Source organism: Lithobates pipiens, unplaced genomic scaffold, assembly GCF_037356315.1.
Source record: "Lithobates pipiens isolate NorthernLeopardFrog02 unplaced genomic scaffold, aLitPip1_a1.2 Scaffold_8, whole genome shotgun sequence".
Classification (NCBI taxonomy): domain Eukaryota; kingdom Metazoa; phylum Chordata; class Amphibia; order Anura; family Ranidae; genus Lithobates; species Lithobates pipiens.
Genome location: NW_027507903.1, coordinates 313,971,381 through 313,990,147, shown reverse-complemented (window position 1 = coordinate 313,990,147; position 18,767 = coordinate 313,971,381). Strand labels below are relative to the sequence as shown.

Below are 18,767 nucleotides of genomic sequence, written 5' to 3'. Positions count from 1 at the left end.
TGGAGGACCATACACACACACAGCTCTATGACAGGTGGAGGACCATACACAGCTCTATGACAGGTGGAGGACCATACACAGCTCTATGACAGGTGGAGGACCATACACAGCTCTATGACAGGTAGAGGACCATGCAGGGTACATGCCCGGTACTCAGAGGTCACCTGACCTCCCAGGCCAGCACGCCCCGCCCCCGGCTCACCTTGTACACCTTGCCGAACGCTCCATCCCCCAGCTCGCCCACTATCTCCCACACCAGGTTGGGGTCCAGGTCCCTCCGGACGTGCTCGTACTCTCGCAGCTTCCTCTTGTCCCCAGCGAACCGCAAAATGCGGCGAAAGTTAGCGAAAGCCATGTCCGAAGCCGAGCTCAGTACACCCAGACGAAGTCTCACTGCCCCCGGAGGAGGCTCCGGCCAGACGGGACTACACTGCCACACAACTCAAGTCCCAGAGAAGAGAGCGGCTCAGCACCCAACTCACACCCCTCACCCCGCCCAAGGGCGGAGCCTAGCGCCACATGCCGAAACTACACCTAGGAGGGGCGGGGCCTGCTCACAGGCAACTATAAATGCGGCGTGCCAAGCCCGAGTTATTTTTGGATGCAGAAGTGATCGGTCTGATGATGGGTCGTGTGTTGTGTTTTCCTTTATTTTGTGCTTTATGTGAAAACTTCTGTTCTACAGGTAGTATTGCAGTAAACTCACTGCTATTCATAGAGAGATCCTTCCTTTTATCACACTCTTCATTCCAACAACAAGCTTACATGTATACCCCCCTTCTGTAGACATGGATGTGATGTCACCGGTGTTATCAGACTCCCAGCTGTCAATCCCCATTTATACCTGTAAGATTTAAAGGCCACTTCCATTTTTAGGTTTCTTTTAACACTGTTGGCCGGGGGGCAGTAATAAGGTTTTACCGCCCCCCGTCTGCCTACCCAAATCCTAACAAGGTTACACACATGCTGCGACTGATGCAAAGTTTGACAAACTCCCATAGTGAGATCAATGGGGCCACACTACGATCACCAACCAAACGCTTGGCTCACAATTGCCATGTGGTCCCACAATATAAGGGATAAAGAAGAAAAACAGGTGTTGAGAGACAGCGGTAGTGCCCCCCTGAATGCCTCTCAGCCACAGTTATACCTCTCTCTGAAAAGTGATCCACTGCCAGAGAGCCTGGGAACTACCGTGGATGCTGTCAGCAGGGGGTGTCATGCCTTCGAGAGCCCTATAAAAGTGATCCGGTGGCTCTAAAGCTGCCTGAATTGGACAATAAGCATTATCAGGAGTGCAAAAGAACCCTTACACCATGTTACACATTACACCTATATTTAGGGTGTAACATCTAATAGAAGTGTCAGAACCACCAGGGTCGCACTTGCAACCGGGCCCTGGAGTTCCGCCGCTGTGGGGGGCCCCAAGAGTTCCAGACTGTGGCTCCACAGTGGGGTTGCTGGCTGCAGGGCTCTGAGCTGCAAGTGTCTCTCTCACACAGCCCAGAGCCAGTACTGACAGTTCCCCCCTCCCCCCTGCACAGACAGGAGAGGAGAGAGAGAGCTGATCAACTTTTCCTCCTCCCACCCCTCTCCTCTTGTGTCTGTCCCACCCCACACTCCCCAGCAGTGCTCTGCCTCCCAGAAGGGGATGTCTAGGCAGGAAGTCCAGTGAAGAAATGTGCCGACTACCGATGCCTGAGTGAGCTCATCATCCACCTCTCTAGTCTCCCCTCTCCCTTCCTCTCCAGATAGTACACTAATTTAATCATTTAAGGGGGACTCTAAGGGGTGCTTTGAAGACACTTGGTGAGCAGAGAGGCCCCCTTACATCAAAGTTCCCCTTTATACCAGAGTCCACAGGCTCTACAAACTCTGATGTAAGGGGGGCTCTGCAGCTCGGATTTAGGGAGGCTTTGCAGACTCTGATGTAAGGGGTGCTCTAGGGGTCCTGATTAAAGGGGAATGCTGGGAACTCTGATGTAAGTGATTTCATCTAATGTTTTTATTTTTTTTATTTAGAGGTAAATATTGTGAGTTATTTGGTTAAAGACAAGTACTTCCTGTTTCTTCTAGCTGGGTCAGAAACCTAAATTGGAAGATTATGATATTTTATAAAGGGGTATTTCTGGGAGGTAGAAACAGAATTGGAACTTTTGCAGGTAAGCAACCCTCTGTTCTGGTAGTTTAACAGTTGCAGCTTTTGTGTATATTGAAGTCTGGTGATAGAAGTGTATCTATCCTTTTTTAATTATTCATATGCACAATGCCCGACATCTTAACTTAATCTGTGCTACTGTATGTGTGTAGTGGGGTTTTTTTTTGGGGGGGGGGCGCGCAAACAAACTGAAAAATACTGAAACAAAAACATCAAATGCAGCCTCACTGTGCCTATCATATTCAGCCAACTGTGCCCCATCATATGCAGCCACTGTGCCCCATCATATGCAGCCAACTGTGCCCATCCTATGCAGCCAACTGTGCCAAACATATGCAGCCAAATGTGCCCAGAAAATGCAGCCAAATTTGCCCATCATATACAGCCACTGTGCCCATAATATACAGCCAACAGTGACAACCTCCCCCCGCCTGGCTGCCCGCCCGCTCGCTTGCTGCCACCGGACACTTACCCCATCGTGGTGGCGGGTCAGGCAGCGGGTGATGGCAGCGATCTGTGGGACAGGTAGCGCGGGTCAGGCAGCGGCTCCTGTGTCCTCCCTGCGTCTCTTCTTGCCTTCTGTTAAGTGGCCAATGGGATCGCCTGTGCCTTCAGAAAATCAGGTGACAGTATTAGACCCGTGCCTCCTGATTGGCTAAAAGGCAGTTCATGTTAGAAAAGTGAATATTCATTCGCTTTTCTAACACACCTGTGTGGACTGTGAGCGCAATGCTCTGCGCTCTAAGTCCACCTTTTTTGAAGCCTATTAGAGCCTATGGCTCTATTCAGATGCTTAAAAAAAACTCTGCCACTGTAATTCAGGCACTCGGCATCCGAAAAGGGGGTGGACGCTTGAATAGGGGGGTGGCGGCCATGGATAGATTTATGCAATACATGAATCTATTTATTAGTCATATAGGGTGGTGGCTGGATAGAGGGGGCAGCGTCCGTGCGTCCTTAATGGAGGGGCAGTATATTATTAGATGAACTACCTTTTTAAAATAGAGTTTATCTGCAGCTTTTGTCTGAAATTCTCTAGCTAGCTTTAGCTCAGGGTTCAGTAAACAACAAAGGAAAGGGTCAAGTTAGACATCCGACAGCCCATAGGTTGCTGGAGGTCCAGTTGCAAGGCAGATTAGGAACTGAGAAGCAGAGTAGATAGGTTTACTTTGAGTTCCAGTGTCACACCACCGATGTTGTCAGTAAAAAGCTGCTTCCTGGGCTGATTGAGAGCCAGTTGGAGGACTTCTGCACCACCACTTATCCAGTATTCAGCTCTTCAGGACCAGACTGTATAACTGTGATCATCTCCCAGGGCCCCCTGCAACTGAACCTTGTTGCCACTTTCATCCAGAAGAATCTTTGCTAAAAAAAAAAAAACTGTGTACAATAAGGGACTCCTTTGGGCCCATTTGCTATATGTTTGTGTATTGGATGTATATGTACTAATGCTAATCTTTTATCATATAATGTTTGCATTATTTCTATACTGGTATATCTGTAAGCTTATGGTTACTGTTATATGCTGGGTGCAGTAGTTCCTTTGCTCCAAATCACTTTGCTTAGATTACTAGTATATTTTCCAGGAAAGGAATCCCCCAGTCCTAGGTGGAGACACTGCCAAATGTTCTATTAAACTTGTCCTTCCACTTAGCAAAGGCTCTGGTTTTCCTAATTACCTACAGAATTAGAACCACAACCTGTTTGAGGAGGGCAATTTCCCATAACCCTCCCAAAACAAGACAACACAATTAAGTGTTTGATTGTACTTCCAGTTCCAGACACTACTAGACAGAGACTCCTGTTCACTGTACAAACTTTCCTGGCTGCTAAGAGACAGCAAATCTGTATTGCTCAGTACATAGGAACATAAACATAAGAAGCTCCTAAATTCTTAACATGTAGAACAATGGTAGTCAACTTGCTAAATATAGGGAACCTCAACTGTTCCTCCTGACAACCCCAAATAGTTGCACACAGTATTTCTAATGCAGCAGAGGACTTTCAGAGACTGCAGACATACAAGAGATGGTCAGAGACTGCAGACATATACGAGAGATGGTCAGAGACTGCAGACATATACGAGAGATGGTCAGAGACTGCAGACATATACGAGAGATGGTCAGAGACTGCAGACAGATACGAGAGATGGTCAGAGACTGCAGACAGATACGAGAGATGGTCAGAGACTGCAGACATATACGAGAGATGGTCAGAGACTGCAGACATATACGAGAGATGGTCAGAGACTGCAGACATATACGAGAGATGGTCAGAGACTGCAGACATATACGAGAGATGGTCAGAGACTGCAGACATATACGAGAGATGGTCAGAGACTGCAGACATATACGAGAGATGGTCAGAGACTGCAGACATGGTTCATAATACAAACCGTGAGAGAAATGCTAGAGATTACAGACATTATACAATCAATGTTGCCAATCTTACTAAGGGCTGCTGGAGCCTGAGATCAGTGCAACAAGTACCAGAGAACTGGAAGTTGAGCACCAAAGATGTACCAGAGGGACACATAAGACTGGCATGAGCAATGCCAGTGAGCGGTCTTGTATCCGTCCCCTCCTGCAATGGCATTTTGTGTACACAAAGTGGATTTATATCCTCTTTATATCCTCTGTGGCTATTGGGGAATATATTTCAATAAAAGTTGTTGTGTCTGGAATTCAGCTTCAACTGAGAGATTAATATAAAAAAGTAGATTTTGTCAATGTTAGCTCAGCCATGGTGCTGCAATAAAAAAATAAAGCTAAAAATGTATTTTTAAGGTGCCAATAATTGAAAACAATGAGTTTTAAAAAAAAATCACATATTTATTAGTACATAAATATACATTTGGAATCATTTGTTTCAATGGAGTGGTTTACATGATTGCATTCTCCCTTAAATCCTGCATATACACCACTTCTCCTTATACCCATGAGTGCTATATTTACCATGGTTACTTGCTTGTAGTAGCATAGCTCCCAACTGTCCCTGATTTCGAGGGACTGTCCTTGATTTGGAGCAATGTTCTTCTGTCCCTCATTCCTCCTCATTTGTCCCTAATTTTGGATATATATATATATAAAATGCACTTTTTATCTATCAAAAGGTGTTTTCCAGCACTAAACCTTTCATCTGATTTGTAAATTGCTGCATCTGTAAATTCCAAAAGCCAATATAAAGGAATAATAGTGGTAAAAAAGCACTTTTGGCAGGGGGTGTGTGGTATACCTGCATACTTTTGCTGATAGGTGTCCCTCATTCCCATCTCAAAAAGTTGGGAGGTATGTAGTAGTGAATTGTGGTGAATAGTGAATGCAGTCTTGATGTGTTTTGCAAACTTTACTTCCTCACAATAATGAAATAAAATAAATACCTCTTGGACCAGCATCCCTAACTGATGCCCAACAAATGCGGGTGAAGAGTGCCTGGGATACAAAAAAAAAAGACGAGGACGCTGGAACATTATTAACGGGTAAATGTCCATCTCCTAAAGCTTCATTCACATGGGCATACCAATCAGTTTGAAGATGCACAGGTGTTCCATGCAGTCACTTGCAGACAGCTAGTTCAAATCAATGGCGGGCGGCCAGTAGCATGGATCTGCACAGATCTCCAAGCACATTCCTGGAGTGTGTCTGCATTTTGATCCATTCATTGGACCCGCACACATGTATACACCATGATGGGGTTCTAGATCTGTGCAGCTGGCTGCCCATCATTGATTTGAACAGGCTGCCGTGCGGGTGAAGATGGTCTTTCACGCTGTTGTATATATCAGTACACCCAAGTGTATGATGCATAAGTGCTTTAAAAAGAATGTCATAGAGTTTACAACACAGTTTAATAGTATACTGCTGCTGTATTTATCAGAAATGTGAACCGAAAAAGTAGAACTAATTTCAATTAGAACAGACATTTAGGTATTACTGTAATAGGAAACTGAAACCATCGCCCTCAGTAACGGAAACACTTTACTTTTAATACTTGGTTAAAGTCTTATAGAATATAAAATTCAGTATTTGAGGTTTTCTATAGGTGTGGCCTAGATAGCGAACAATCACGTATAAAACAGCTGTTCAGGTCTAGTGGGTAGTTATAAAAAAACAGAGAAATAATTGTTGGAGAGGATTTTGCAAGAGCTTATATGAGTAGGGCTATTCAGTAGGAATTTCACAAGAAACATTCAAGGTGACATCAGTTTTGAGCTCTGCAAGGAAACATCATCAGCACGGGACAATTATATAAGGCGACATTCTGTTCAGGATTATTATATTAGTACTGAACAAACTTTTCAATATTTTACCTGATACCAATGCTCTGAGCCACCTTTATTCCCACTTTTTTCAGCAGAATAAAATAGATGTTAACTCTGACTAAATTACACTTATTGTACTAACGATTTGTGTATCATAAGCAATTAGCTTTTTCCCCTATAAATTATTCTTTACTTTTTGTTTTTGCACCTCAGTTCTGATCTATTTTGGTCTCTTCCTGCTACTTACTGTCTACATGCTCTCCCTCCACTGCCAGCTGCACATAATTGCTCCCCATTGTCTTCCTGGAAGTGACAATCGGACCATGCTGCACAGTTTTATTAGGCAAAAAGGAAGTTCTGGACAGCTGCACTCCAGAATATAGCATTTATTTGTAAAATGTCCAACAGATACAAACCACAGCAAAAAATGGGACAAACGAGTTGACACGTTTCACACTTAACACTAAGCACTGTTAAGTGTGAAACGCGTCAGCTCGTTTGTCCCTTTTTTTGCTGTGGCATGTATCTGTTGGACTTTTTACAAATAACAGCTATATTCCGGAGTGCGGCTGTCCAGAACTTCCTTTTTGCCTCATGTTGCTATATGCTTAGCTGTTACCTGGTGTTCCAGTTCCGAGGAGAGTTGTATAGCCATATTTCCACCTGGAGCAGTGATCCCCTTCCCTGCACAGTTTTAGCCAGGGGATCACGTGACAGGGTGACAATGCAGGGGTACAATTTTAAATAATTGTTACCACATAACAGGAAATATTTGAATATGGACATAAAATAAGCAGCAGATTACCAGGCATTACCCTAGCAAGATAGTGATAAACTTATCTCTTTCATTCTGCTATCTCCTCCAATTAGCACATTCCTCATTAGCACATGAACTGACTGGCCTCTTGTGCTACTTTACCTCTCTCAGCCCTGGTTCACACTGGCATGCAGTTTGAATTGTCAAATCGAAATGTCAAATCGCATTTCAAATTGAAACCTGCACAGATGTCTCTGAAATCGCAGCTGAAATCGGGACTAACATGCAGGAGTAAAATCAGCTGAACTCGCACAGCTTCATTCCTGCAGCTCAGTGTGAACCTGGGCTCAGTCTGAGTTCTGCTGTACAGGAACTTACACCACTTGCAGTTATAAATATACACTTAATGATGTTTTAATAAATACTTTTGTTGCCAGCAGTTTAGACATTAATGGCTGTGTGTTGATTTATTTTGAGGGAACAGCAAATTTACACTCGTATACAAGCTGTACACTCACTATATTACATTATAGCAAAATTTAATTTCTTCACATGAAAAAAACAATATAATAAAATATTTAGAAAAATGTGAGGGGTGTACTCACTTTTGTGAGATACTGTGTGTGTGTGTAGGTGTATGTGTGTGTGTATATATATATATATATATATATATATATATATATATATATATATATTATATATATATATATATATACATACATAAATAATAGTTTGCTTCTGGTTACTATGCAAGAAATGAAATGCTAAAAATGTATCAATATACTGTACAATCAAACAGTGACTTTAAAGCCCCATACACACTATCAGATTGTCTGCTGATTTTTTCCATCAGATTTACCAAAACCATATAATATGAGGTCAAACCTTAGGGGTTTCAATGTGTATGCAATCAGGCAGGCCCTTGTACTACATGGTTTTGGTAAACCTGAAGGAAAAAATCAGCAGACAATCTGATAGTGTGTATGGGGCTTTATAGTCCATAAAGTTCAATATGGAAATAAGTCCATGTGCCAATAGCAATGAAAGCATACAGTATAGTGGAATGAAGGTGTATCTATTTTTTCTCAAGATAACGATTCATGCCACTGTGTGGCCAATCCAACGTGAATTGTTAAGGAATTTCACCATACACACGTGCCCTCAATCAAGCCTCTTACCAGATGCAATCCCCAATTACAGAGATCAAACACACATGAGAAATAATGGACCCCGTGCGCATGCGCGAGGCGCCGAGATCGGACATGTTCTGATCGGGCTCCGCTAGCCTCCGGCCAGAAAGAAGCTAGAAGAAGCAGGGGGAGCCGATCGGAGCGATACCTGACCAGCAGGCAGTGTACCGGGAGCGGAGGATGCCGCGGAGGGCGGCGGGGAGCGGATCGAACCATAAACAGCATCTCCAGCAGTCCCGTAAGTCCCGCTCCATGCAGGCCTCACAGCGAGCCAAGATGGCGCCCGGGAGGGGAGACACGCAGCGTGGCAGTCCAGGACCTATCCAGCTACACACAGCCCCTCTAGAAGAGCGACAACAGGGGGTAGAGGACACAGACCTTGGAGGTTTACTTGCCCAGAGATCCCACTCCCCACCTCAGCATACAGAGACTGGTGATTGCTTGCAGGAGTACAATTCCCTACAAGTTGTTCAGGGGCAGGAGGGGGGAGACATGGTAAACAGAGGAGAACTGTACCAGCAGAAAACATTATCTTACGCCAGCATTGTCACCCGAGCTGAGGTACATAGGGACCCCTTTTCATCCCAGTCTCAAGATGAGCTCTTTTCTCCACAAAGACAACTATCCCCTGGGTCGGGCTCCCCTGAGTGTGTTATGTTCGCTGACTCTCCAGCCTCCTCCACAGATAGGCAGATGGCTGAGCTGGCTGAAGTGGCGTTGAGTCAAAATAGTAGCGGACCTGGCCAGAACCCCACCCCGGCGGCTTCTTATTCAGGGGACGCGGTCCTCCTAGCTAGATTTTCAGCTCTACTACAACAAGAACTGTCCAAAGCATGTACTATAATCACCACGGGAATGAGGAACGACTTTCAAAATATTGGAGAGAGGCTGGACACTATTGAGTCAAAAATGGACGGTACTGTGAAAAGAGTGAACCAAAACTCTAGAATGATCACATCTCTCCAGGACCAGCTGGATCAGGCAAACGCAAAGATAGAAGACCTGGAGAATAGGTCTCGCAGGTACAATTTTAGGGTACGCGGACTCCCTGAAACCGAGGTGAACTTGGAGGATTCTATACACGCTCTGATGAAACAATTGATACCAGACATCTCCCCCCATCAACTTGAATTGGATAGGGTTCACCGGGCCTTGACGGCCCCCAGACCAGATGGACTTCCGCGAGACGTGATAGTCAAACCCCACTACTACCGGATTAAAGAGAAACTTATGATGGAGGCGAGACAAAGGGGTGACATATCTCTAGCGGGGCACCCGATCCAGATTTTTGCGGACCTAGCCCAGTCGACAATTCAAAAGAGGAGGTCGTTGAAACCGCTTCTGAATCATCTGATTGATCACCGTATAAAGTATCGATGGTCATTCCCATTCCGATTGACATTTGCCTACAAGAATAAAACCCACTTCTTCTCAGATTTCCACTCTGGTGAGCTGTTACTCCAGAATCTGGGTTTGCTTCCTTTGGAGCCCGGGGCTCCCAACGCCTCCATGGAAGTGAGTCGACCGGTATCCCCCTTGTGGTCCCAACAGGGCAGATCCAGAGCTAGGAAGACTCCATCGGTTACTTGACTGGACTGAACTTGATAAACCTCATACTCTTCTTTAGTCCCAAGAGGGACTTCTTTGCAAGAAAGAACTTGGTTTGCTTTGAGGCCTTGGGGGTCCGGGGCCCTCCCCCTTCCCCCCCCCTTTTTTTTTGTTTTTTTTTTTTTCTTTTCTGTGTGGTTAATAAGCCTACTACTGGAGCTCGGGGGGGGGGGAGGGGGTTGCCTATACGGGCTAGTTTGAGTTTATACCTCTTAGAGGTTTTGCCATTTAATTGCTGCCTACTATAATTTTCAGATGCCTTGACTCTGGTGTTGTCCTGGTTGGACCCTTTCCATAGTTAATGTAGATACAGGGCCGGAGGAGGGCGCACGCCACTTGTGGTGAACTTGTCTTTACACTGTTGGTGGAGACAACTTCACAACGAACAAGGGGGACTTAGCTCCCTAGTCGGTGTACTGCTCGGCGGTGCACGGGTTATTTTAGGTTACCATTTTGATACCTTGTCGTCCAAGAGGCGACAATGAATATGCAGTTCTATTTTGGTTGTTATACCTGTAACTTACACTATTCCTTTTTTTCTCTCTCCTTTCCTACTTCTCTTACTTTGGATGCGCTCCGGCTCCGGCTGGGAATATGTATGAATACTTTTGACGGCGTTCGAGATGAATTCTTTCAGTTGATGCACAGTGAGTACAACCTGCCAAATTACCATGACAAATGACCCCCAATCGACCTACTCGGTGGGGACACATAATGTACAAGGTTTGAATTCCCCAACTAAAAGAGCGAAGGCGTTCCATCAATATCATAAATTGGGGGTGGATATTTTAATGTTGCAGGAGACGCACTTTTCACGGACCTCAGTCCCCAGGTATCTGAATGCCAGATACCCTACAGTTTACCTATCTAGTGGACCTGACAAGAAAAGGGGAGTGGCCATATGTTTTGCAAAACGAGTCCCTTTTACCCCCACTAATGTTGTGAAGGATAGGGAAGGTAGATACATCATGGTGGTTGGGAAGATTGATGACAGAGCTGTCACCTTCCTCTCTTATTATGCCCCTAATGTGGGTCAACTTCCCTTCTTTCGCGACATGTTGAGGACGGTAATGACCCATGTGGAGGGACATGTGGTGTTCGGGGGCGATAGTAATACCTCACTGGATCGGATACTGGATAGGTCTAATCTGGAGAAACCCATCCTGAAACACGTCCCAAAACAAAGTTGTGAAATAGCACGCTTATTGCATAGCTACGACCTTATTGACCTATGGAGGAACATCCACCCCTCTATTAGGGAATATACCTTTTATTCTTCAGTGCACAAAACTTACTCCCGTATCGACCACTTGTTTACTCTGTCCCCTCTATTACCGCAGGTATTGGGGTCAAAAATTATCCCTGTGGCATGGTCTGATCATTCTATGGTTCAAGCAACTCTTACAGGTTTATGGGCCAAGCCACGTTCATCGTCCTGGAGATTAAATGAGTCCCTCTTGAATGATCCACGCCTTGTCGTTGAAATAGAAAACACATTGCGTCAATACTTTCAAGACAATCCCAATTCGGACACCTCCCCATCCACGGTGTGGGCGGCCCACAAGGCCACGATTAGGGGGACCTTGATACAGTTGTCGGCTAGAAGCAAAAGGGAACGGGATAAGATGATAAAGCAGCAGGAGAGGGAGTTACTAGACTTGACCCGGGCACAAAAACTAAAACCACAAACCGACCTTAGAACACAGATAGACATGGCGCGATTGGCTCTGAATATGAGCCTCACGACTAAAGCGGAAAAGTACGTCCGCTGGAATAGGCACCGGTTTTACTCCCTTGGGGATAAACCTAACACTTTACTAGCTAGGAAACTTAATCCCAGACCTTTTAACCCAGCGCCTCCTAAACTGAGATTGCGGAATGGCCAAACTTCCCAAAACCCGCAGCTTATAATGGAAGAATTTCATGCATTCTATTCTAAGCTGTACGAATCTCCCAAGGACTTTGAGGCGCAGGAAGCGGGAACATTCTTGCGGGATTTACAACTCCCCACATTGTCTAAGGAACATGCAGAACTGTTGGAGGCAGAGTTTACTGAGGGAGAAATTGCGGCGGCCATCAAATCCATGAACCCGTCAAAATCTCCAGGCCCTGATGGCCTCTCGGGCCACTATTACCGCAAGTTTAGAGAGATTCTGACCCCACATCTCTGTTCTTTCTACAATGACCTGCGAAGGGGATCCCCTCTACCTCCACATGAGAACCGGGCTTATATACATGTTATACCGAAACCGAACAAAGACCATGGTGACTGCGCGAACTATCGTCCCATATCTTTGATTAATGTAGACCTCAAATTGCTGACGAAGATAATGGCCACACGGCTGAGTGGATTTTTGGCGGAGTACATTCATCCGGATCAGTCGGGGTTTGTCCCCACTAGACAGGCCCCAGACCAGACTAGACGTATCATTGATATTATCACAGCTTTGAACTCGGGATGGGACGGGGGGGGACGGAGGGGTGCATTGCTGGTTTCCCTCGACCTGCACAAGGCGTTCGATTCTTTGTCATGGGATTACTTATTTTTTATCTTGAGCAAATACGGCTTTGGACCCAGCTTCTTGACTACACTAAAAATGATTTACGAAGGCCCCACGGCATCACTAGTAATTAAAGGCCATCACTCACCAAACATTTGCATTCACAGAGGGACCCGCCAGGGGTGTCCTCTGTCTCCCCTTTTATTTATCCTGGCCCTAGAGCCACTGGCCATCAAGATCCGTGAACATCCGGACATAATGGGAGTCACGAGTGGGGGTCGGGAACATAAATGCGCAATGTTTGCGGATGATATACTATTGCTCCTCTCCTCTCCAGTTACTTCCCTGCCCAATCTCCATGTGGTATTACAGCAGTTCACATCATTTACAGGTTTACGGGTGAATCACTCTAAATCCCAAGCTCTTGACGTGTCCTTACAACCCCATATAGCCCGAGCAGTACGGAGCTCCTTCCCCTTTCAATGGCAAGATAAGTCTTTGCCCTATTTGGGTATTGTGCTGACCCCATCTCTGACCACACTCTACAAACATAATTTCCCTCCACTGTTCAACAAAATAACTGCAGATCTTAAACGTTGGTCGAATAGCCCCCCGTCATGGTTTGGCAGGTTGTACTCCGTTAAGATGACAGTTCTTCCTAAGGTGCTTTACCTATTCAGGACTCTCCCGATTTCTATTGATAGGCGAGAGCTCCAGAAATTTCAGGCTAAATTATTAGATTATGTATGGGGACAGGGTAGACCTAGGGTGAACAGACAAACAATGTATACACCTAAAGCGAGGGGGGGCCTGGGTATGCCGGATCTGTTTAAATACCACCAGGCAGCAGTGTTATCACAATTAATTCGGTTCCATACACGCCATGATAAACCACTCTGGATGATGTTGGAATCCTCCCAATTCCCTGGAAGGGAGATTAGTCATTTAATCTGGATGAAAGCAAAGGATAGACCCAAGGTGATGAGTCCGACCCTGTCCTACTCTCTAAATTTGTGGGATAGATTGTCGACCACCCACGCCTTTAGATCTGGGCATGCTCCGTTAGCCCCTCTGCTTAATAATCCTCTGTTCGCCCCGGGTTTACGGCCTCAGGATTTTTTATGGTGGACTAATAAAGGCTTGCTGCGTATAGCTGATCTATGCGACCATAAAGGGGCTTTGTCACGAGTATCCTTACAGGATAGATATCAGCTCCCGAGGTCGGAGTTCTTTCGCTTTACTCAGATAGCGCACTTTCTGGCAACATTAAGTCGCACTTCTGATCTCACTACATATACCCCAATGGAAACCGTTTGCAGGACGTACGACAACCACAAGAGTCATATCTCCATGATATATACTATCTTGTTCCCGACCTCTCAGAAGTTGCCTTATATGGAGAGATGGGAAAGAGATATGCAGTGCACCTTGCAAATGGAGGAATGGAACAAGATAGTACAAAATGCATCTAGAGCTCTTATTAATACTTCTTTGATTGAAGCAAACTATAAGGTGTTATTGAGGTGGTATATGGTTCCAGCTCGAGTGGCTACTTTTGCTCCGGGGGCGTCCCCGCGGTGCTTCAGAGGTTGCAATGCGGAGGGGACCATGTACCACATATGGTGGTCATGCCCCAAGGTGCGTAGGTTCTGGATACGCACGTACAATTTTATTTATTCTTTGACCCGAGTGAACCTTCGGAAGTCACCGTTGCAGGCGCTGCTGGGGCGCCCCGTGGAAGGGGCATCGAGGCCAATGAGCACGCTTATAGCTTTCATATTTGTGGCGGCAAGGGTTTCTATAGCTAAATCGTGGAGGTCACCAGCAATACCCTTTTATTTGCTCAAATCAAAACTGTCTTGGATTATGGTGAATGAACGCCTATCGGCAATACTAACTGATAGACTGGCTTGGTTCAACAGAGTGTGGGGCCCGTGGATCAGGGATTTGGTTACAGCCTAATGGGTTTACCTAGCCCGCTAGGGTTGGGGGCCCTCCTGGAGCTGGGGTGCATCCTCTCTTCTATCTCTTCTATCTCTTCTATCCTTCTTCTTCTCTTTCCTCTCTCTACTCTTTTCACTCATCTCAGTCTATGACAGCTATCTTATTTCATCTTTCCCTCTCTACTGGGGGGGCTCTTTATTTTGGGCCGCATATGTGCCAGTGAATACGGTACGGTTATTAGGATATACTGATTAGAGTACCGGAAGGGGAATTGAGGGCGGGGGGGCGGGGCTCTAGTACTTGCCATACCGCTCTCATATAGAGCAGGATAAATACATGATGTTGGTATGTGTTGATTTAATTATTCTTTGGGCTATCTTTTAAGCCATGCATATGCGGACAGACTCCCTTTTTTTCTTTTTGTTTGTCATCATATGGGTACTGTTATGCAATAGGAGTTATATTGTTATCAGACTTCTGTTTCTCTGTGTCTTAATGATGTCAATTACTGAGATTGTTACTTCAAAGTTGAAAACTTGAATAAAAATATTGAAAGAGAAATAATGGACCCCTCTGGGTGTCTCTAAATGGCATCAGTATGGTCCACTGGGTTTTAACATATGATATTACCCAATACCAATGCCACAAATTAGGATCCAACTCAGACAGCTGCCATAGAGAAAAAGGAACATAGGCCGCACATAGCGTGACTACTGCTAGGACACGTTTATTGTTATAACTACTTGCTGCCCGCACTATAGCCGAAAGATGGCTACAGAGTGGACCTTAATTTCCGGGAGGGCATCCATGGACATCCTCCCAAGCAAGCACTGTCTGCGTGTCCTTGCGGTTTGCACGTGGCACATTCTGTGATCGCAGAGTCTATGAAACTCGGCTGATCACAGATCTGAGTAAGGGGTCGATCTCGGCCCCTCACCACGTGATCAGCCATCAGCCAATGATGGCTGATCACTTGATGTAAACAGAAGCCCGGCAATCGGTATTTTTTTTCCCTCAAGCTGTAAGTGTGAGAGGAAAAAAAGTTGATCACCGGCTTCTGTCAGAGGGACATCGGTCCCTCACACAGAAAGCCGTGACTGCATTTTCTGTGCCCACCAAAGTCAGCTGCCAGTGCCCACTATTCCACCTGTCAGTACCCACCAGTGCCACCTACCAGTGCCCACAGTGCCACCCATCAATGCCCACCAGTGCTGCCAATCAATGCCCTTGAGTAAGGGCAGATGATTCATGTAGCATTTACTTCCTACAATCCATCTGGCCTTAGCTCAGTCATGCAGGCAGGAGGGTGTGATTAGCTAAGAAAAACTTTCCTCCCTTCCTGAAGACACCTGGGATCTATGACATATTTTGGCCATGCATGGAAACCAGGAAATAAATGAAGAAAGTGTAAATAATAAAAAAAAAAAATTAAAACAAGTAAATATAATACACTTATCAGAAACCATGAAATCAGACTGAGACAGAAGAACAGTTAAATCACACTTGTTTAATAATATAAATAAATAGAACAAACATAGTCAAAACATAGCCAGAGTTCAGGAACCGTAACGGATAGTCAGACAAGCCAAACATCAGGGAGCCGGAGATGAGTGTAGTAAAACAGCAAGCAGGATCTAGAGCCAGTCATGCAGGAGAGCGCCTCTGTGATGTTGACTAAAGCCCCATACACACTATCAGGTTTTCTGCTGATTTTTTTCCTTGAGATTTCCAAAACCATATAATATGAGGTCAAACCTTGGGTGTTTCAATTTGTATGCAATCAGGCAGGCCCTTGCACTACATGGTTTTCTTAAATCTGAAGACAAAAATCAGCAGACTCTGATAGAGTGTATGGGGCTTAAGGCGAAGGCAGAGATCCTCTGGGCTGGGCGGCTTAAGTAGGCAGGACTGATGAGCAGGATATCATCAATAGCTGAGTACCTCTGGAGAGATAGGAGCTGACAATTAGCTGACAGCTGAGCGGTCAGCTCAGAGAAGGAAGGGCTGAGCCCAGCCCTGACAACACCTTCCTACAAGATACTGACACCAGAACGGCCTTTTGCATAGCTCCCAACTGTCCCTGATTTCGAGGGACTGTCCCTGATCTGGAACAAAGTCCTTCTGTCCCTCTTTCCTCCTTTAACCTTTCAAAAAATGTTTCCCAGTGCTAAACATTTCATCTAATTTCGAACTTGCTGCATTTGTAAATTTCAAAACAAGTATAAAGGAATAGTAGTGGTAAAAAAAGCACTTGTAACCCTAATCTTTTTTTGTATAAATCTCCTTTAAGGGGGCGTGACAGGGGTGTGTCTTTTGCCTACATTGATTTGATAATAGGTGTCCCTGATTCCCATCTCAAAAAGTTGGGAGGTATGTCTCATGGAAGAGGGCAAAGACACCAAATACAGGGGGCAAATCTAACTAATGGAGTCTTGAGGGATATGAGAAGCAGTCAAGTTATTATTTATTTATCTAATAGACCTAAAGCATGCATGCATTGCCTCTTACCTGTCAGGGCTGGCTTAGCCCTTCCTCCTCTGGGCTGGCCGCTCAGCTGTCGGCTAATTGCCAGCTCTCTTCTCTCTCCACAGTTACCAGCTGTTCCTGATGATGCTCGTCTGACCTGCCTATTTAAAGCCTTCCAGCTTATTTCTCCATTGGCTTCACGTTGGTTACATCTCAAGGAACCATCTCCTGCTGTTTGTTTCAAGACTGGCTTGCTGACATCCCTCCTGGCTTCTTATCCTGCTTGCAGTTGCTCTCCTTGGATCCCTGACTTCTGAACTGGCTGATTACCCAATCTGGTTTATGAACTTTGGACTGGCTGACTACCCGATCTGGCTACTGGACTCTGGCTATACTTGACTACGCTTTTTTCTATTTACCTTTTTATTTTTATTATTAATAAACAAGTGTGATTTGATTGTACTTCTGTCTGTCTGTTTCATGGCTCCTGACAGTACGAATACAGACAGCTGGTAACTGTGGAGAGAGAAGAGAGCTGGCAATTAGCCGACAGCTGAGCGGCCAGCCCAGAGGAGGAAGGGCTAAGCCAGCCCTGACATTACCTGAACATGACAAATACATTTTCTTTATAACTATTATGTTCAGTTTCTCCTTACCTCCTGCTGTAAAAAACATGCCCTTTTTGGAGTTCAATATCTCAAGCTAAAATATGCATAAGTAAGAGCATCAACTCATCTCTCCCTTCATCGTCCTTCATATAGCTCCATCATTAATAGACAGCATGTTTGAAAGGAGGTAACACTAACTGTACTGTACTGTGTAACAAAGTATGTATCCCATGGGCCACACAGCAAAGCAAACCTGCTGTAGTAAAATGTGGCGGCCTCAGCTGGTCTTCCACCAGGCCACGCTTCCAATGCGTTTCACTCCCCCTTGTAACTTAATCATGGGCGGGACAATTAAATTCATCATCGGCTGCCACACAATTAGGAAATAAGTGTCAAGTGTGTATAAGTTAGGTCACAGAGGTTGACACCTATTAAACTTGCAAGAAAAGAACATACAGTACATATGAACCACAAAAATCCATAGTGACCAACTCTTATCAAAACTTATAATTTATGACATTATATGGTATCTACAAATAAATGAATCCCAACAAAACACTCAAAAATTGAGGTATTGTGGTAATAGAGGTCAGTTCAAATTAAATAGTGAACCCAGTAAATGAGTTTTGTACATCCAAAAAACAAGAATAACATTAAATCTAAGAACAAGTATGGATGGGTGATAATGATGCGCTCTCTGACTCTGAGGCTGGGTTCACACTGCTGCGGCTAGGAGACCCGGATGTGATTCGCACCGCACTGCAGTCCAAATCACATCCGATCTCTGTGCGATGCGAGTTCAGCCATACAGATAGTATGGCTGAATTCGCATCACACCCGCTCCAAACTCGCACAGGACCCTTTTTTTGGTCCGCAGCAGAATCGGATCGCATGGGTGTTCACACCATGCGATCCGATTCCTGTCCGAGTTTGCAGATCGCACTGCGATATGCAAACTGATCTGGGGGTGTCATTAACGTTTCACTGACACTCCCAGCAGTTCGCATAGGGCAGTGTGGACTGCCGCCGGGAGGCATGCGATGCGGGAACCCGCAGCGGATTTGCGGCGTTCCCGCATCGCTTCAGTGTGAACCCAGCCTCAGTCCCACAAGAAAAGAGAAGAAAGGAAAGAATATAGTGGGACCATTCATAGTAGTGGGTATTGTCCCACTCAAAGTTTATACCCCTAGGGATGCAAATATCCAATTTAAAAATCTAGTATACCCCCTTCCTACACAGGAAAGAGAAATGGTCACCACCATGGACAGGACGAT

At 45.3% G+C, this 18,767-nt stretch overlaps 1 protein-coding gene and 1 long non-coding RNA gene across 2 annotated transcripts in view; one reads left to right on the top strand and one right to left on the bottom strand.

Annotated features, from left to right (window-relative positions):
• The window catches only part of STK10 (serine/threonine kinase 10), a 224,033-nt gene extending 223,551 nt beyond the window's left edge, over window positions 1-482 (bottom strand). Inside the window, exon 1 of the mRNA XM_077472770.1 lies at window positions 203-482. Coding sequence (XP_077328896.1) covers window positions 203-355 — 153 coding nt within the window. The 5' untranslated portion in view covers window positions 356-482. The remainder of the gene's footprint in view (window positions 1-202) is intronic.
• A 123-nt stretch (window positions 483-605) lies between these two features.
• Window positions 606-17,347, top strand: LOC143961140 (uncharacterized). The gene is made up of 3 exons (XR_013270419.1): window positions 606-685; window positions 2,077-2,162; window positions 17,011-17,347. It is a non-coding gene; the product is annotated as an uncharacterized LOC143961140 (long non-coding RNA).
• The last annotated feature ends 1,420 nt before the right edge of the window (window positions 17,348-18,767 follow it).